This window comes from Metopolophium dirhodum, chromosome 8 (assembly GCF_019925205.1).
Source record: "Metopolophium dirhodum isolate CAU chromosome 8, ASM1992520v1, whole genome shotgun sequence".
Classification (NCBI taxonomy): domain Eukaryota; kingdom Metazoa; phylum Arthropoda; class Insecta; order Hemiptera; family Aphididae; genus Metopolophium; species Metopolophium dirhodum.
Window position 1 is genome coordinate 32,716,008 of NC_083567.1, and position 21,858 is coordinate 32,737,865.

Consider the following 21,858-nt stretch of genomic DNA (forward strand, 5'->3'; position numbering starts at 1 on the left):
TTAGTAACTTATAATCGCATGTATACAATAGTAATTGTATAATATAATAGTAATTGTATGACATCAGCGTAAGCCCGGTGGTGTAAGAGTGCCCACTATGGATTTTAACTTGTTCAAAGTGCCTAACAACAAGGTATTTAATTTCTTACAAATTTAAAAAACAATTGAAAATTGTAATAAACAATTTACTTAATAATATATTTTAATAAAGAAAATAACTATGCCCATCATTATCAAATATAATAATTATAATATAGTTTGATGGTAAGATTTTATGAGTTATTAATTAATATAATATTATGTTATACAAAATTAGAAATAAAGTATAAAAATAGTTTTATGGTAGAACATATATAATATATAGGCACTATGTTACTTTATATAATATTTGAAGAAGATATCATAAACCATCGTACGATTTTGTAAACAAATAAATAATAAGTAATAATATTAGCACATATTTTACGCTATAAATAATTAGCTTAAAAACTTTTCTTTATAAACAAAAACTATAAAAGATTTGGCTGTTTACATTAATGAAAAATATTATCAACAATTTTAACAGTCATTTTTGAAGGGTTAACGTAAAAAACGTTCCCGGTACTTTTTTTAAATATTACATTTTTTGACATAGAAGGAAAAAAATAACTGTTAATATTCAAACAAATACACAAAATTATTTAATAAGTACGTTTTTTTAAAACATTGAACATTTTTATAGGTAAGTATACTTTTTATTCATGGCCAACCCAAAACACATTATAAAAATTTCAAAATCTTTGGGACTGTTTTTTCCTGATTTTATTTTTTAGTGTGTGTGTGTGTAAGTATAATTTCTCTATAACTAGATATATCAGTCAAAATCATCAAACTATAATAACAATCTAAAATATCGAGAAGGTTAGGTTAGGTCGAAGAAAAGAGGAGTTGTTATGCTGATAATAACAAATTAAATTACCTTTTGCAAAAAAAAAAAAAATAGAAAGAATAACCTTAATAAAATGTACCTAATTCAAAAGTTATTTTTTTATGATAGTAATAATTAATTATTGATCATTATATCGTGTATAGTTGTACGTATATATTTTTTTTTTTATATCTGCCTTATATTTCATATTTTAGGTTAATTTATTTTATTCAATATAAAATATTTTTGGTAATAATATATTGAATAATATGACTACTTATACCATAGCCGAAGAAATTAGAGTTATATTACGTAGATTATGAATAACTACGAATATAGCGATGAATGAACCGAGTAGTTTTAAATTTAGGTGAAACAATGTTGCTATGGTTTTACAATATTATGTATATTATGTTATTTTTTTTTCTTAGTTATCAGTTATTACTATTAAATCAGTTAAAAAGTTTTAATCTTCAACTTTGTTGGTGATTTCTGTATAATAAATAACTAAAAAATGAACAATCGTAGGTATCTACAGCAAATATTTCGTTTAGCATTATCTTGGCTTGGTTTGAATTTCAAAATATGTTCGCTCTCTTCGAGCTACTTATAACTATTCAAAATGTTCAACTTTTTTTAGTTTTTATTCGATTTATTTATCTAACCTAACTTCAGCCCCATTAAACTTGTTTATGACATCGTAAGTCACTACAACAATATATCAACAATGTGTTGTATAATATTATACTCTCTGGAATATTTATATTTTATAAAACCAGTTACAAAGAAAAAGAACAATTTGAAATTCCTACATTCAAGTTTAAACTTGATATTTTCAACGCTATTTTTTACGCGTCGATAATAAGGAATTCCAGGGGTTATTTTTGGTAAAAGCATTTTCATATTCGCGTAAGTAAATATATGAAATGGTAATAAAATAATGTTCAAAATGTGTGTAAAAAAATGTCATAAAACGATGACCTAAAAATAAACTACATTTAATCTACAACGGAAATCAAATTATCAAGTGATTTAATATGTCAAAGAAAACATTTTTTTTCTTAGACTCCATTTTAGAATATGAGTTGAAAAGTTTTGAAGAAGTGTCAAAACCTCTAAAATCATTTATATACAAAAGAAACTGGAGAAAACAGTATACTAAGTAAATACTTTTAAAGTATAGAAACCAATACAACGGATGAGCAAAGTTAGAAGTGCTCTTTTATAGATTTGGCCTATAGATGACACAAACACTATAAGTTTTTAAGTTTATAAACCACGAAACATAAAGACTGTGTCAAAATATTAATAGCATATAAATAGGTATATAATATATAAGGAATATCTATTGAAAGTATTTCTATAGAAATGTACAATACGAACTCACCGTATTTGATTTTTATGCACCATAGTAATAAGTACCTACTTATAAGTTATTGGTAATTAACTTTTTAGTTACAACTTACAAGTATAAATTAACGTAATTTATAATAGTATAAGAACTCAATAAAAATTATTTAACAAAAATATTATGTTATCAATAAATTACACGCATATATTTTATAAAGGAAATAAATACAAGAAGTTTCAACAATAATAAATATTTATAAAAGCAAGTCACCTAAATATTTTCAATATTTACAGTTTAATAATTTATTATTTACTTGGAATTGTCATTTCCGCGTAGTTTTGTTAGCGATCACAGATGTGTGAATAAACAAAAATGTAAACCATTGCGATTTACGAGTATTATTCCAAGTATCTATATTATCTACCATATGGTATTGAATAGCTTGGCATATAGGTTACAATGGATTGAATGACCGAAATTAATTCACTCGGTTTGCTATCAAAATTAAAAACAAATTATTCATTTTTCATTCTGGTCAGTTGTCCTTCAACCAAATCGTATTCGCATCTATTTTCTCAAGATCCACAGATCTTTGTTTATTCTGCTAGTGATGAATATGCCTAAGATCATAATACTTGACCATCCAAATATGGATAGTAGTCCCATGTAGACAGGCTCAGAGTCGAAGGACCAGCCCTTAGCAGTTACGGCCAGCAAAGCCTTGACCGGTGCAGTCAATGGAAACAGAGGACCAGTTAATTTCAGTAGGTAATGTGCACCTTCCAAAGGCCAAATCAATCCTGTTTACCAAAAATAATTCAACGGATTAATATTTTCAACTAAAATATTCCAATACGCCTAATATAATTATGTATAAAGTATTTAAACCAGAATTATTTCCATAATGGGTTTTTGAATTTCCCCACTGTACAAATGCAGACATGATTGGTGTATTAAACTATAAACAATAATAATTGTTAAAAGAACTTACCGCAGGTGAAAGACATCATTATGTTACTGCCGGTGCCTAAGTACGTGGCAAATATGAAATCTTTGCATATGGCACCAATAAAGAAACCTGCAAAATTCAACAAACATTTTTACAATCGATAATAACATCATGACGGCATTATAAGTCGCATAAATGAACTACGTTTTATTTTTTAAATATCAAGTACTAGATAGTTTGAAATAAAATATTTGAATTTAATCGTGCATAAGTTAACACAAAACATTTTGATCGATTGACCGTAAAACAAAACTACAACAGTTTATAGCTTTCGGTGATTTTCATTTGTTAACTTACCGAAAATCATTCCTTCCATTCCCAGGAGTATGAGTATAAGAACTGTGGGAAAATGATCTCCAATATAAGGATTGTCAAAGTATATGTACATCACGTACATGGATATGGCCGTTTGTATAGCGTGTATTATCATTTGCATTATGACTGTAGACACTAAAACTTCAGAGAATTTAATACCTGCAATAAACACGGTCAATTATATTTTAATGGTTTGACAATCATAATTATCCAAGCCCTAAGGTGTCATGAAAGGACAGTAATTATCTAGTTTATTTGATTTTCGTTCCGGGGTTTTTTATGGCCAACCCGATTTCGCTATTTATTATTTACATTGTTTTATATTGTTTACCTGCAAAAGAGCATGTTTACGATTTGGGATTATAATTGGATGTTTCCCAATATCGACATGCGTAACCACGCCGCCCCGTGGGGAAATATACAGGCAAAAAAATATTACATTCGCATATTGAATTTGTAATTTAAATATATATAATATAGATATACTCACCAGAAACCATCATCCTTTCCATCATGCCCTCTTTTTTCTCTGTTAGAATCAAACCCGCTGTCAACAGTACCGGCAAATAGTAACAACACCTGTCGAAACAAATCGCAGCCGAAGTTTAATCATTTGTATCACAATGCACATGACACTTTATCTCGCTGCCATGTACAAACAAAGTTGTCATTATACCCTTTCGGCATGACGATAATGCACTCATCCCCCTCCCAACCATCGGAAGAACCCATTACACGAATATGGACCGTGAGTGCACGAGAAACGATATTATTATTTTGGAAACGTCTAAGTCGCATGCACTGTACTCGTATATTATATTATATTATATTGTTATGGTAATATAACGTTTAATAAGATGTTGCGTATTTTGCGTCAACATAACATCGCCTCCACTCGGGAACCCGCTGCTATTTTACCCTTCCCTTATGATTACTCGGTCTTACCCGACATGCTCGATAAATCCCTTCTCCCTCTCTTCCCCCATAACGCCCTCAAATGACTTTTGATCAATTTGCATACGAAAGACAGTTACACGGTCACCTATTCGCATTTACCTTATGCACGTCAATCGCTAATGACGAATCGAGACCAATATGTGAACGTCAGTTTTACTCTGTTAGATTTTGTTTGATTTAAAGTTAAAAGGATAAACACAAAGAGACGTGAACTGATAAGAGCAAAAATACGGTTTATACAAATAAAAGTAACGCAAGACCATCTATACTGTGCAGTACACCGAAAGTTAACGGCGCGCGGCACAAGACAAATGATCAAAAATCAAAGTTGATATATTCGAATATCAACTGAAATCTACATAAAAAAAATATTGAGAATATTCGACTCGCTTACGGTTGTTTCTTGACGGATACAAAACTTTTATATACGTTTACAGAATGAAGATATATCAACAGTATAAAGGTATTGTTATCAGATAATATCTATAACTATAACAATAGTTTTCGTTTTAAAATCTCGAATTTAGATTATGAAGTAAGGAATTATTTTTCCAATTGACTATTTTGAAATTCCATTTGATTCTTCTGTAAAAAGATATTTATATATTTTCTAGAGCTTTTTATATATTTGAAAACAATATAGCTACATAAAATATTATTTATACGAGTGTATGTATATTTCTGTAGTTTCTAGATGTAAAAAATGTGTATTAACTAGCTTAGAATATTATAGAATTTTTTTAAAATTATTGTAGGTTTATTTTGTACATTATAATTCCACGATTTAATTTATTAAATACAAACAAGGGAATAGTTATGAACAATTACAACCTACATATCATAAAAAAATGTACGTCATCATAAATATATATAATATTCATAATAGGTATATGAACTAAATTAAAAAAAAAAAAATATTTGATTGTTATGAATCAAAGTTGTTAAGTATTGAAAATAAATCAATATATATTTTACTATATAAATAATTAAACTGTAAAGTATTAAGTAATATTCTGTTTAGCATGCGTGTGCGAAACATTATTATTTATTATATAATATTATATAATCTAAACCATTAAAAGTACCTATAACTAATATTTATAGTTTTAATGAAGACAAATATTATATCATGCAACATTCGGAAAATGATTGTCTGATAAATAAAATTATCACATATTCACATTGTATGTATTTTACGCTGTAAGATTTTCAACAGTAGAATTCCAACCTTCTTATTATTCTTTTATATTCCTATAATCTATTTAAGTTGTACTGAACTTTTGTATTAACAGATTTTAATACCAGTCTTTTGGAAAATTTTCCTTTTGTTCCGGTGTTTTTAGAACTGAACGATAATATTTAATTTAATGAAAATTGCACTATCGAAAATAAGACAATTAAAATAGGTATGAAAATCATAATATATTTTCTTTTTTTTTCGGTATCATAAAAGTAAATTACACATTTTTAGTTTAAATATTATATGCAAATCAAGTATTATTATTATCCCATAACAATATACTTACAGACAAAGTATAGCTGCCGAAGCGTAGTGAATGAAAGTTGTGTTTACCGAGCCATATACTGGTTCTTTAAACTATAATAATACAAAAATATATTAATAATTACATTTTGAATTTTTTCGTGAATATTATTGTAAATATACAAACCGATATAGGAGTGTTTCCAATTTTAGTGCTAACATTACATTTAGTCAATGCTACACCCAAGTACTCTTGCATACCAAAAATAACGTTTGCTTTTACCATATTTCCAATGTATTGATCTATAATAAAAAAAGACACAGTATGAATTAACGTACAAATCGTCCCAATTGAATTGATTTTGAATTTTATCAATAATTGTTATTAAATATATTATTTTTTTTAGGAAATTTTAAAGTTAAAATAAAATGCATGCTTTTTAAAAACATATACAATTGATTATTTAGTATCTTTAAATACCTATATTAGCTATTAATGTCAAATATTTTTAATTTTAAGTTTATTTGCTTGTAAGTAACTAAAATATAGTTATTACTTCCAATTTCTTCTTAAAGTTTTATGCATTTTAAACTTTATTTTTGGTAATGTGCTTTTAACATGGAAACTTTCAATCACTTACCAGACAAGTCTATCCAAGCCTGTACAGTACTTAGTTCTACGTCTAAGTCTGAAGTCCTAGAGGCGTTTACGAAACGCACAGCCATGGATGTTGTATAATTAGTAGGGAAATATAGTAAACCCCAAGCATCGTTCTTCCTTACTGCTTTTAAAGCGGTATCGACATCGTCGTAATGTAACTGTTAAGAAAAAAAATATTAAATATCATACATTGAAATGAGTTTTTCTTATTTTTTTGCTTAAATAGTATTATATTTTTAATATAACTTAAATACTATCATCAAAATAATCACAATTCATAAAAATGAAACAAATGTTTGTGAGAAATATATATAAAACAATAATAATTGTATAATATAATAATATAAGATTTGTAATTTGTATTTCCTATAGATTAATAATTTAGTTTTTTATAAAGTTCTCCGGTTTTAAAACTATAATAATACATATAATATTATTTACACCATATTATTACTGAGCAAATGTCGGGTATGTATGTACTGAACATATTGATATATTTATTTTTATAGGTATTGAATTGTTTTTTATGGTTTTGAAAATCAAAAATCAGCAATTCAAATGTTATGTTGTACCCATATAAGAAAACAAATCTTATATTGTAAGTTACAGAATAAAGTTAAAGACATTGGGAGAATATGGCAGTCCCTTGCACGAATTCGATTGAGACCACACATGGCTTAACGTTGTTAACCAAATATGATTCAAAAGAAATGAAAAAAAAAATAACAGAATATTTGTTGCAAATATTTTTATATCATACCATATTATGCACAGCACAAAGTAATGGAATTTAATGTAATATACCTTGTCAACTATGAGCATATATTTCGTTTATCAAAGAGTATTATACATTTATCACACACACCTGCAGGGTCGTTCAAATTTTTATACCCAACATAAATGGTAAGGATTATGATATTAAGTACCTACGTAATTATTGTACCCAACTTTTAATCCCTAGCATTTTCGTAATGTAAAATTTGAATGACCCACACATACATGTATAATATAAATAGGTATAAGTAGTATATACGGGTGAATAAAGTACTTTGAAACTAGAAAATATTACAGTTTTTAAATCCTTTTTAATACTTTAATTTGTAAACATAATATTAATAGAATAACTATTAAAAAATAAAATACTAGTAAAATAATTTAGTTGAAACGACCGACTTGTCATGTTGCTATTTTATCGATACAATAGGTAGGTATACTTACAATATTCATTGATTTAGTTTTTATTTGATCGACATATGCACAACTCATTATTACGTCATCGGGATTATCGAGGAAACATCCTTTGTAGTATTCAGGTTTACATTCCCCGGGTTGTCTTTGTTGCATTTCTTTATTCACCACCGCAATATATAGCCCTTTGGGATCATGACCAATTGCTAGGTTAAAAAAATAAGTTTGCACTAGGGGCAGTAGAAACAGAAAAAGTAAAAACCTACAACAAAAAAAATATATATATTTATAAATGTAAATATTAAACATTGAATTAATGAATCTATTGTTACAATAATATTTTCTCATTAAAACAATATGTTTGGATTTATTTCTAATATTGTGCACAATAATTAATATTACCAAGTCTGATATATTATATGAGTATTCAAATTTCAAAATCACCATTATTATAATGTCGTTTTTAATATTTACCTTAATTATTACGTACAAGCATTTAAAAATGTACATATTTAATTTTTCATTTGATATAATATACTTAGCGTTTTTACTTACATCTTTTGCTGGAGAAGCAAAGATACATTTTTGTATAAGAGACAAAGCATTCGGTTTAATCGGAAGACCCCATCATTAAATTTTAATTTTGTGCTGCTTTTTTTGGCAGCTAACTTTTTGAATGAATCATCAACCTGAAAGCCAACAACCGAAGTTCATTGGTCGTGTTCTATTTATTATATGATTAGTAATGTATATAAGTATGTGCAATTCTAGGCACCTGGGTATTGGAAGATGTTTCTTGTTTATAACTTAGTGTCAAGAAGGCTTCTTCTAAAGAAGCTGTATTACATCGTGCCATTAAAGTTTCTGGTGAATCTTCAGCCAACAGAATGCCCCCTCTCATCATTCCGATCTAATATTAAAAGCGAATTATTTAATTATTATTATTATAATTGAACAGGTAATAAATTATATTATTATAAAAACTCACTGTATGAGCTTGTCTCGCTTCTTCAATATAATGTGTCGTGATGATAATTGTTTTTCCTCTCTCAGCAAAGGATACCAAATGGTTCCATATACTGTAAATATCATGATGGGTTTAATTTATAAATCATCTAAAATATTAACTGTACAATATACCTATGACTTAGAACTGGATCTAATCCGACAGTAGGTTCATCTAATATTAAAATATTTGGATTATGCAAAAGAGCAACTCCTAATGACACTCTTCTTTGTTGTCCACCACTAAAAAAGTAAACAATTATAATTTATTGTGTTATTATTTTTATTATTATTACAGATTTGGAACTTGAATGCAAAGCTATAGGCTTGCACAGTGTTCCGTGAAAATGTATATTTTAAAAATAGTGGTCTCGGTATTTTCTGTAATAAATTGTTATAAGTTATAACTAATATTATGGATTAGCAAACTTAAAATAAGTATATCTACGTTTCATGTTAAGTTCTTCCAAAGTATAAAGTCACATTATTTAATAATATAATTTATGGCAACAAATTTTACAAGGAGGTATTAAGAGCTTATAAAAAAATATTATGTTAGGATTTATATAAAAATATTATCACGATTTTCATCGAAATAACAATAACGAAGGCCATTACGTTTTATAACGTTACACCCTGCACATGTTCGGACCAAAAATTGTTCAATATTAGTAACTTTAAATACGTATTATAATATAACACGGTTCTAGGAAAATAGATCTCAGGTAATCACAAATAACTAAACATCAAGTTTTTAAAGTTTTACTCTGAAAAATTTTTCTCTACACGTACAATTTAAAATTATTGGTGAAATAAAATGTATAATTTTAATAAAAAAAAAAAAAAATGTTCAAATAAATAAATCTTATAAATGTCGTTAATAGATTTTGTTATAATTAAAAGTTGCGGGAGTATAGATTATAAAAACTGAAAAACAAAACAAATATATGGTTAAACTTATACCTTATGATCGTCCTCAACCCGAAATGAAATCTTACGCAGAAGAAATTAAAAATCAAAATTAACCTTCATAATCTATTTTTTATATTTTATCACAATTAATTTTAAATTTAAATCAGTCCACGAATTGACCTTCTTTCTTCCATCTTATATGTATTTATTGCCATAAACAATATTTGTCATTTGTCAATTTGGTTTTAATATTTTCTTCATTAATATAATTGTCAACTATAATATTTCTTTATTATTGCTACAATAACAACTAAACACAATATAATATTATGACATTATGTTATTTATTTGAATTTATTGTTGTTGTTGAGTTATCAACTATCATAGTTTTTATTGGTAGCTAATAAAATCAAAAAAAAAAGATTAATATGAGCTTAATAATGTTACTCTATGGTTAACCTAGAGGCACTCACTCAGGTACATAGTACATAATATAATATGTTAAAATACCAACGATCTTAACAACTCGGAGGGGTTAAGTAATTATAATAATATGTAATATGACGTATTATATTTATTTTAGCGAAAACAACATGACCTACTATAATTAGACTTGTATGTCATGAACATTATTTTAATCCAATGGTTTGAAATGTAAAATATTTCTTCTAATCGTATTCGGTTTTGGAAGAACAAATACAGACAACAAGTGTTTTCTTTGAATAAGCCATTGAAAGCTCTTTTAATATCTAATGTAACATGACTCGTGGGTACATATTGTATTTCCAAATTTGTCATGATTTTTTAAAATAACAAATTAGTTTTTTCGAGTTAAAACGTATAAGTGGTAATTGCATAAAGCACTTATTACAATAATAAAAAATAAACTAAAAACAATACATCTATTGTAGAAACTTTAATTAAATTGATTGAACAATACTTCAAAGAACAATTAAAACCGTAACGAATATTTTCTAATAACGATTTTTAATAATACTTACCTAAGTGTTTCAACTAATCTATTATCAGATGGAAGTTCCAATAGTAATGATAATTCTTTGGTCCTTTTTGCGATTTGTTCTTTCTCCATGTTAAGCATACCACCATAGAACTTATACGTTTGTGCTATTGTTAAATGTTCGTGTAAATTTAAATCCTGAAATAATAAAAATGTTTACAAGATTAATATAATGGGTGTATCGTTTAAAATGTATTACGTATTTTCTATCAGACACAAATGCAATAACAGTAGTTATCTTTTTTTAACTGTGTCAAAACACTTGCAAATCATTTAACTTCAGTACCTATATTATTTTAATATAAACATTTAGCCTGCATACATTTGTCAAAGTCGTTTATGTTAATTCTGTTAAATGCACTAAAATCAAATATCTAGTAAAATAGTTAGGTACGATATTCAGTTGTGCAAGTCATAAAATATACACTGACAAACTCAGATATAAGTTACTAAACAGTAGCTTAACTTGGACAAAATTATTACTCCACAATCGTCTTACAGGCATTAGTTTTCTCCTAATCTGGTTTCCTATTCAGAATAAATTGACATGATAATATGTAACACGCATATGCAACTAACTAATTCGAACATGTTATAATCGTATTAAACAGTTGTCCTTGAACTAGATCGAGTTGAGAAAAAATGGATTTCGTATCTCATAAAAATTTTTTTTAACATTTATTGGAATATTATATACAATCTGTAATGGTATTTACTATATGCATATGTGCGAAGAAAAATAATATATATATATATATGTACAAGACGTGGAGACGTGATGAGAGAAGTCACCCAGCAGTAACACTCAGAAATAGAAATTGAAAAAAAAATAAAGTAAAATATGGGAAATATTATTATTCTAGATTATATCGATATTATACTAGTATCCACTACCTAGAAAATGTATTCACACCAAATATATCAATCGGGGCCAACCATAATTCCACGGGTTTTTGATCTCAATAGTAGCACTTCAATGATGTTCAATGATAAACATAAAACTGACCCGTTAGACATTTATGGGTACCCAACAATATCCGCTTTAACAATAGCCATACATGGTTCTCGTGATATATGTGTTTTTTTTTTATCACCCAATGGATATGGTTTCAAAAAAATAATGTACTGAAATTCTCACTTGTGGCATATATCCGATATCTTCTCTTTTAAACGCCTTCACCATTATGTGACCAGAGTCCAATTCACTTCTACCGACTATGCAGCTTAAAAGCGTCGTTTTACCACATCCACTTGGTCCCAAAAGTCCATAACTGAAAATAACGTATAAATTGAAAATATATTAGTTTTTTTTTTTATTTATAGTAGTAATATTTTATTACTTTAAAAAGCACAAATTACAAAAAATTAAATAAAAATTCGTATCTGTGTATGTTCCAAGTGCTATTTTAACATTGGAATAATACATAATATACTGTTTTATATTCATCACCACCACAGTATTTTATTAAAGTCAGTGGTGTATCTAGTAATGTCGTATGTGAGGGGGGGGGGGGGGTACTATAGGATTTATTGAAATAATTTTTAACGTAATATTATAGTAAAGTCTAAAATAAACACGGTCAATGGGAAAGGGGGTCATACCCCCTTAGCCACCCCCCACCCAACCACTGCCTACGTATCTGAAGTTGAGGTAAATTGGCCCCTACAAACATTCGGAATGATCAAAAATATAGTCTATAATACACGTAATTGTTTTTATTTAAACATAATACAAATCGTGCAAAAGAATTAAAACTGAAATTTTTTTATAATTCAGTCCTTCGGTATAACAACTATTAGGTAAAATTATTAAAACAAAAAAAATCACTATGATGATAATACGAAAAGCTTCCTTATTTTAATAACCTAACTTCACGAAGAATGGTTTATTAAATATATACCTAACTTTTATTAATTAACCAATAATACATTTGAATATTGTGAGAAACGGTAATATTTGTATTCGGACATTAATAAGTATTTAAATTATGCAAAATGTTTTAATTATTTAAAACTATAGATTTCAGATATTAAAGACAAATTGATTACCTCTCTCTCATGCAATAAATTATAAATAACTTATAATGACATTGAAAAACATTTAACTGACATAAAGTATAATATTAGTACTCGGTAATTACTAATTAGTCCGAACTTCAAACTTAATTAAATTTTATTATTAAATGCATTTTTATGTTACTCTTCTATTATAATATATTTTTGTTATTATTGAGTCAATTGAATTGATCTACTCACATTTTAAGTGAAATAAAATATAACATGACAAGTGCACGTAAACTATCACATTTTACCTTAACCATTAACTACAATAACCATCAATTTTTTTTTTTAAAGAATTGTATCAAACTTAATATCAACTATTGAACTATGCATAATGTATTCGAAGTAATTTTGTACATGGCGTTTATTATTACAGGTTTATTTGACATAAAATGTAATAAAATATAATTTTGTCGATAGCCTATTATTATAATATAACATTTAAAATTTAAATTTCATACGAAATATGTTGGATATTACAAAAAAAAAATGTTCCCACATTCTAATGCCAGTTCTTTATAGCATTTTTAATAATGCTCGCAGTATAATTAACTGTAGGTATAGTTTTAATTTTATTTAAAACTACTCTGGTTATTTCATTGCACATTTATGTACGTATTTTACTATTTTATATTGCACGAGTACCTGCAATTTATGGGGATTATAAATATCAATTCATTTGCGAAAAATCTTTAAATTTCTTGTTAATTTTTTTTATTAAAAATCACATATTTAGTCGCTTTAGCCGCCATATTATACTATATGAATATTGAGTTGTATTATTATGTATTTCAGTTGTAAAAGTATATAAATTTTGGTCTATTATGAGATGTAATCCAACCAAAAATCATGCCGATTTGTGTAAAATTGACTCCTTATTCATATTTATTGCATGTTTCTATATAGCATTTATATTAATATGTGTGTAAAATAGATTTTATTTCATAATGTTACATAATTTGAGCTTGTGTGGAATTCAAAGTTCAATTTCTATAGCAAAGTAAAGATAAGGGGCGTTTACTTGATTATATTTCTATTTGAAAATGTATTTTTTCTTGGGATTTCGCGCATATTCCTTAGATATATTAAATGGGTTTTTCAAATCTTCGTGTTCGTCCGTGTATAGAATTCTAATCTACTCTAAGTGACAAGATTGGTTAGATCGTTTAGCCGAGGGAGAGTTCTCTCCTGAATAGGTAAAGTATATGTATACTATTAACTGGGAATAGTGCTGTATGCACTTATATACATCCCGAAATATTGTTTATACACTGTGATTTACAAAACATGCATATTCCCTCCTATAAAATATTATCCTTTAATGATAGGTTGGTTCAAATTCTGATTTTTTGTATTTTTAAGTAAAACCATTACATATTTTCAAATACTTGTATTTTTTAAGCCTTTTAAAAAGTGTCTGCGGTTAGGTTAGCAGAAACGTCGGTTTTTCAAAATAAAAGCCACCATTTTTACTGTTAATATTGTTAAACTTTTTTTTATTAAATTTTGATTTGCATAATTCAGAATTCGAAGGTTTCGTATCTTATTTACTAAGGATATTATTCTTAATAATGATACAACAGAAAAAATAAAATATATCTAATACCATATTGTTTAATTATTATATTAACACAAATTATAAAAATTATACAACAATTTCAAATCATCATTATATCTTAAAATATTATAAATATTTTATCATAGCCTATAATATTATACTTCGTAGGTACTCAGAGAATAATTGTTAGTTTATAATTAGGTATATACATAACATGGTTAAAACAATTATCACCTTAATAATTTAAAGTGAAATAGAGTAGTTGAAATTTGAAAAAAGTTTGTACTGCCATAGGAAACACTTTCCATACGAAAAAAATATCTAGTAGCAAATTAAATATTTCGACAATATGTCTTTCGATATACCTACTTATAAATTCCAACTATCAGAATTTGATCAAATATATTTATAAAATATACAACTAATCAGAGAATGCATAGTGAATCATCTTGTATTGAGACTTTTAATATCTAGTTATTATTTAGGTTTATTTTAGATGAGTTATCATGGGTTTGAAATTATAAAAATATTATTAGTTTATATACAATTTAAATAATGATGATCCATAGTGTGTAGATAACGTATTTACATACTTTGAGTGTGCCGATAAACTTATAGTTCAGTTAAATAGGTAATAGTGTAATACTATTATTTTATTCCTAATAGTTATTTATATTTTTATTTTTAATGTTCTTAGATTGTGAAGTCAATTGACATCAAATGTGCAGAATATTTTAAATTGTTGACACCAACTGCTGTCCTATTAATTTAAATATAAAATTCAATTTATACGACGTAATTGAAGTATTAAACATTAATGAATATAAGATAAGTTTGTTTTAATTATAATAATATCTACAACAATTTATCTTGAAAAATTTTACATTTACATTTTTTTTTTCAAATTAAAATCTTGCGATCTTGAATCATAATTGTATCAAATCAGTTATTAAATACATATTTTTCAACAAATATGCTAATTCATAAAGTTCTAAGGCTTGGAATACTTTAACCTACCTACATATTATTATATCAAGTAATGGATATTCTTGTAACTTGATAAAATGCGTGTTTACTTCAAAATTATACGTGTCGCAATGTCAGTTGCCAATTTTATTTCGTATTAACTATAATATTATTATTCATAATTTTATCAAATAAATAAAAACGTGCAGTTATAAGAAATAAGCTATACTACACATATACATATCCGTATGTTTATGTACTGCTTATGGAATAACAGGAAGTTTATAAAACCGGAATTGATATATTATATTGTATTCTGACGGTCACGAGAATGTGCTTGTCATTCGACGAATAAATCAAAAAATATTAAATTTTTTAAATTTATATTTATAACTCAGGAGTGGAATTAAATTCAATGAGCGTAAAAATAATTTTGAAATTATATAGCAAATAATATACATTATAAAGTTTGTATTGTAGGTACATTATCATGATATTATTCACCTTCTTCAAATGTATTGCCGTTACTAAAAAATCTGTTTGAATATAATACATAAATATTAAATTCTCGATAAAGTTCATCTGTCTTACTTCTAATATACGAAAAAAAAATAAATAGTAAAATCGTTAAATGTTTTAGTTTTATCAGAGTTTTTATATTCCTGTACGTTTCCATGTTTTCAGCATAAATATGAAACTATAAATATTATGTAACATTGGAATATACAGTATATAAGTACACCAGATGTTTTTTTTTAAATACCTCAATCAAAATATTACTGGAATTTGTTGAATATTAAATTAATTCTAAAATGCTTGTCAACATTGCTAAATTAAACAACCATTAAAATAACACCTAACACAGTGTAGAAATAATTTGGATACGCATAATCATGTGGTATGTATATTAAAACTTGGTACCTAATATATGTCATCGTCTGAATTAAATACCTCGATAACATGAATCACTTTTATATATTTCCAATTAACGATTTTAGTTAAAATTATAATATAAAATAATACTTTCCATTTTTGTAACTTTCAACAGTGTGATTTTACCATTATACCTAACTAAATTTCTCGGCTATATGTTTTCATTTCTTAAGATAATTATTGTTGAAGTACCTAGTAATTATATTCTACTCTATTTTACTTTAAACATAGTTCATAATATTATTTTAAATCTTGACAAAATACTTAGGTAAGATTTTTTTTTAAACTTAACCCTTTTCTATTAATTCAATATTTTTTGCTAATTAGAACAGTCCAACGTATACACAATACACATTACTCCAGTTCCAGCTAGTAGGTATAGATGTTTATTATTCGTTAATATTAAAATAATTTCCAGATTACGTCACTCCCTCTTCTTGAATGTTTATGAACTAGCTAATACATTAGTTCGATTTATAACATTTAAAATAGTAGACGCCGATTAAAAAAAAACAAATAATAACACCAAGAAGTGAAATAAAAAATAGTGATTGTGCATTTTTGGCAAAGATGTAGCATTGTAATCAGTTAAAATAACAAACTTTAGTAACATTAATTGAAAAAATGAATGTAATATTTAATTTACGAATCATCACGGATATATATAGGTTGGTATCCTAGTTATACGGTACAAGTAAAAAGTAAAAAGTTTTAAGATTTAGTGTATACTGTTTTAATATATATATATATATATTATAAAATACCCATTAACCGGAAGAAAATTGGTTTTTAGAGGATGCGACTATTAAGAACGAAATTTAATTATTATATATAATATTATAATGTAGGAAAATCGAATGACGTTTTTACATCCGAGGAAATTCACTTTGCTCCGCCGCGCGTGAGGATGACTTTACGGTAAAACGGAAAATTGGTATATACCCGCCAGCCGTCCGACCATCGAAAAATCCATTTTCCGTTAGTTAACTTTTCCGAATATTCAATGTACAATATATTATACACGGCCGCCCTAACCTTTATTTAGGTGCTATATAATATACAGTTATAGGTATAATAGTGTACGATTTGTATTATTTTTTCTCGCGGTTTTAGCGACGTCGTTGAAAATCGTACTGTTAGGTCATACAGACCACACAATATAATATATTGAATATTTTAGAAATATCGCTATGAATCACAGTGCGGCGAGATCTTAATAATTTAAAGACGACACGATATAATCTTAAACGTGTGATTCTTAGACTGTGAAAATCGTAAAATATAAATAAAAATCGTTTTGTTCTTTTCGTTCGAGCCCGACACGATTGTTTTCTGTGTATTACATACAACACTACACGCATAAACAGTTACGATAAGTATAGTATAGGTATGCAGCCGGTATGAACAGTACTTTAGTATCCTTTGTATCCTTTCATAGAAGCTCCATCTATTTAAAATTCTGATTTTTGGAATTTTCTAGTACCTTTACTCTCACACTTAGATTTCTTATAGCATTTAACGAACTGGTTGGTACACGATAAATTCCAGTTTTTTTCATTTATCTGGTATTTTATCTAGACAATTGTTGGCTCTGTATTAAAAATATAATACTGTTGAGCAGTCTCACACAAGTTGCCCGCGAGACGATCTGTGCTCGACTAAACTGACCACCACTGGCAATTTCGTTCTCAACCGGCGTCCGGATGATCGGAATATATTATAATCATCTTGAAATATTAACATATTATGATAACGTGGATAATCGTAAGCGTTTGGTTATTACATTTTGCGTTAACGTCACCGACTGCGTACGATAAATTATCACAGTTGTATACTTTTGTATACGTCATAAATTATAATAATAATAATAATATTTATTTATTATATACATCATTCATTAATGTATCGATAAATAAAACACGATATAGTTATGCAATAATGATATTATGGCTGTATTTTTTTATTCGTTTATATCTGAGTGTGTTCGGAAATTCTTGCCAAAAATATGGCGAATGTAACAAACTATCGAATCAATATGGACTCCACCAAATCGCAAGAACCGGGTTTTTAATGAATTCATGGGTTACAAAATTCATGGAAAATTCGTCGTGAGAATAAATGTACGTAACATTAGTTGGGTAAATACTTGTAAATTCCAATAATATAAGCAAAGATAGTCGAAAATATACTTAAAAAATTATTGATGTGTCGTATGATATTCACCCAGGGTGTTAATTTGTCTCCCCTCCTGTTTGTTATTTGCATTAATGATTTACGTCCTCGTTTGCAGTATTGTAAATATTATCTTCTCCATGCGGTAGATCTTAAACTGTACATGCCAATTGTTTCAGATTATGACCTTTCAAAAGATCAGTCTGATCTAAATGGGTTTTATTTTTGGTGTCATCGGAACTAGTAGGTAACTAATGCAAAAAAATATACCCAAACTATTTTAAATTGGAAAAATTTATTTTATTTCTAACTAAGATATAAATAGATACAATTTATTAGTAGTTTATAACATAAAAGACCCAGGTGTATATATTTCAAGTGACTATCGTTTTTTGAGCATAAGTTAATTATTAATTAGTATCTCTACTAATATAAAGTATCCCGTGTGTTTCTTGCGTCGAAAAAATGGAAATTTTAATAAAATATTTTGTATTTAAACTTTTTATTTAGCTTTAATTAGGTCTATATTTTTAGAATATTCATTTATTTTTAAGTCTCCATTTCATAGTGAATCAATAAAATATTATTTTTCATACCAAATACGTATTTGAAATGATTTATCTTAAATTAAATTAAGCAAACTACAATAATGATATATTACTTAGTGACTATGTCTATTCTCTATTTTAGGAAAGTTATTATAGTATAAAATGGGTTTATCATTAATTGAATAATAAGTTTTACTGTCCAAAAGTTTTTAATAATATACATTTTTATGTTCCATCGATTAATTTAAAAACAACCTTTGTTCTATGTACCTGCTAGCGGAAAAATTATAGTCATTCATTACTCTCCAGTTAACCCATCTGCTACTCTCATGTAACTCTTTACTTAGGTTTATTTTTCATCGTGATATTTAATAGTGTTAAAGAACACGATATTTTATAGTTGATATTCTAAATAGTATCATAGAATTTAAATTATTTGTTTAGTTTTCATGTTAAATATAGTTAAACATCTATGTATTCTATATTGTATGACCATTTAGGTACCTATATTTTTACTCTACTGTTTGCCTCTCAAATTTTCATGACAAATAAATAAACATATTTTGCTCTGATTAAAAAATAAGCAAATGAGTTATTATTATCTGTAAAATTATTATTTCTTTCGTGTAAAACATCTTGTAGGAACAATTCGAATAATAAGTTTACAAAATACAAAATTGTATACTTTTATTAGTTTAAATCAATTCACATAAATCACAAAATGTTTTTTTTTGCACGAGGCATGTATAATAATATATTGGAATATCTGAACACACAAAATATTAATCGAGGAAAGAACTATAATATATTATCAAAATAAAAAAATATTATTGTTTAAAATATATTTTTATTGAAGTTGTATATCAGATAGTTCAATTTAAAATAAATATTGATCTTGGCTAGTCTTATCGAAAGCTCATCTTACCGATGTCTACGATGTACATATAGTAATTGACAATAAAAAATATTGTCAAGTGCAAGTTTAATCGAAATGTCAGTAAGAAATGAAAAAAAAAACAAATATTTAATCCGATTGTCTGTGGCGAGATGAAAATAATTGGAAAAGTGAAAAATAACCAAGGTGTTCTCTTGGCTCTAATAAACGATTGATGTTATGCCAATTGGAAAAAGCCAAAATAAAATAGGTAGGTACCTACTCGTCGTAGGTGTATACAACTACACACCGTTAAATTCGGCTACATTCAGTATACATCCACTGTTACAATAATGATGGTAACCTACTGAAGTTATTATACGTATCGTTAGAGGAGTTAAGATCATATAATAGTATATTAAAACGTAAACCGATTTATGTTTATGACTACCCGCAATAAAGCCCTAAGAGGTACTTACAGTGGTGTGATGCAGCGATCTTAAAATATATGTCCGCTTACCCATGGCTTACCCGATGGCAAGCATCGAAAATGTATTAAAAATTATATAATTGATAGTTATTTATCATCCTAGTACCTATAATTTGTTTTTATGTTTTGTAGTTATAAATAACTAATGTCTTTCTACCTCCAATAATACCTATGACCTATTAGTAATATTTGAAATCGTATCTGCCTGATGTCCATTCAAAGGTAGTTTGTTTTTATTTTTATTTCATACTTATTTGTAGTGATAAGAAATAATAAACGGACGAGAGGCTTATGTATAATATTCAAATTATTTATCTTTTTTCCCTAGGATATCTATTTTGAACCTACGCATACTATCATTATCATATAAAATTGGAAAACGAATATGGCCATATAAGTTAAATGGGTGGGGAGGAAATCAAAAAAATTATATTTAAATGGACATTAGGTGCCTGGAGAATATTAATTAAAAAATAAGCTATCCAAATGTTTAGAATAAAATAAACGACGTGAACATATTTTATAAGTAAATGATGCGTATTATTTGATATCCATAATAGTTTATTTTTACTTTTTTACATCAATCATTACGTTTATTACAAAAATGTCTTGATTTCAATATTTCATGTTTCTCAAATCATTTTCGTTGGATGAGTAAAAAAAGGGTCAGCAAAATTCGTCCCACAAAAACTTAAATATAATATTATTATGATCCATTGATAACAATATGAGCATATAATATCAGAACACTGTTATTTACTGGTACTGAATGTGCGTGCAAACATATTGCACATATTTCGTGTTTGAAATATCCATTTGTTACACAATATCGGTGGTTAAGAAATAAGTTAAGAAAAAAAATCATAACGCAATATAATACATCATGAGTTGTCATTGCTCGGCCTCCGTAATAAGCTATTGTATTACTACGATAGACACTCTTATTCGCTAAATCTTTGTAATTCAGAATTCTCTGCTGAAGACTGTTTGAAGCGAATTCGAATCATAATATTCAGACAACGGTTGCGTGCAATATAATCACTATCGGTTTAGTGCTCCGGGGGTGCGAAACGAACAACAATAACTCGTGCACTATCTAGCGGCTATTGGATTCGACGTGAAAAATACTTACATTTTACCCTTGGGCACGGTCATGTTCAAACCCCTGAACACCACGTTGTTCCCGTCGTATATCTTTACGGCGTCCCTGATCTCGATGCAAACCTCCTCTTCGGCCTGCGGCTGTGGCAGGGTCGCCGATGGTCCCAACGCAATGTCCTCCATGGCGATTGGTGGTGGGGGGAGGTGATGGCGGTGGTGCGGTGATCGATATCCTCGACTGTCGGCTGCGGCCTGCAACACGCGATCGAGACGATACGATTACAATTTAGTGTTAATACTATGGGAAACAGACTATAATAATTATTATTGACATTCGGTCGAGAGTAAC

The 21,858-nt window shown here is 27.3% G+C and overlaps 1 protein-coding gene across 2 annotated transcripts in view; it reads right to left on the reverse strand.

Annotated features, from left to right (window-relative positions):
• Positions 1-2,436: 2,436 nt before the first annotated feature.
• LOC132951437 (ABC transporter G family member 23-like) overlaps positions 2,437-21,858 on the reverse strand; it is a 28,097-nt gene continuing 8,675 nt past the window's right edge. For both annotated transcript variants that reach the window (XM_061023244.1, XM_061023245.1), the window contains exons 2-16: positions 21,541-21,761; positions 11,945-12,077; positions 10,790-10,944; positions 9,012-9,119; positions 8,860-8,950; positions 8,647-8,781; positions 8,427-8,560; positions 7,902-8,133; positions 6,664-6,841; positions 6,210-6,325; positions 6,066-6,136; positions 4,073-4,161; positions 3,565-3,741; positions 3,250-3,336; positions 2,437-3,058 (exon numbers count right to left, since the gene is read on the reverse strand). In XM_061023244.1, coding sequence (XP_060879227.1) covers positions 2,826-3,058; positions 3,250-3,336; positions 3,565-3,741; positions 4,073-4,161; positions 6,066-6,136; positions 6,210-6,325; positions 6,664-6,841; positions 7,902-8,133; positions 8,427-8,560; positions 8,647-8,781; positions 8,860-8,950; positions 9,012-9,119; positions 10,790-10,944; positions 11,945-12,077; positions 21,541-21,692 — 2,091 coding nt within the window. In that variant the 5' untranslated portion in view covers positions 21,693-21,761 and the 3' untranslated portion in view covers positions 2,437-2,825. The remainder of the gene's footprint in view (positions 3,059-3,249; positions 3,337-3,564; positions 3,742-4,072; positions 4,162-6,065; positions 6,137-6,209; positions 6,326-6,663; positions 6,842-7,901; positions 8,134-8,426; positions 8,561-8,646; positions 8,782-8,859; positions 8,951-9,011; positions 9,120-10,789; positions 10,945-11,944; positions 12,078-21,540; positions 21,762-21,858) is intronic.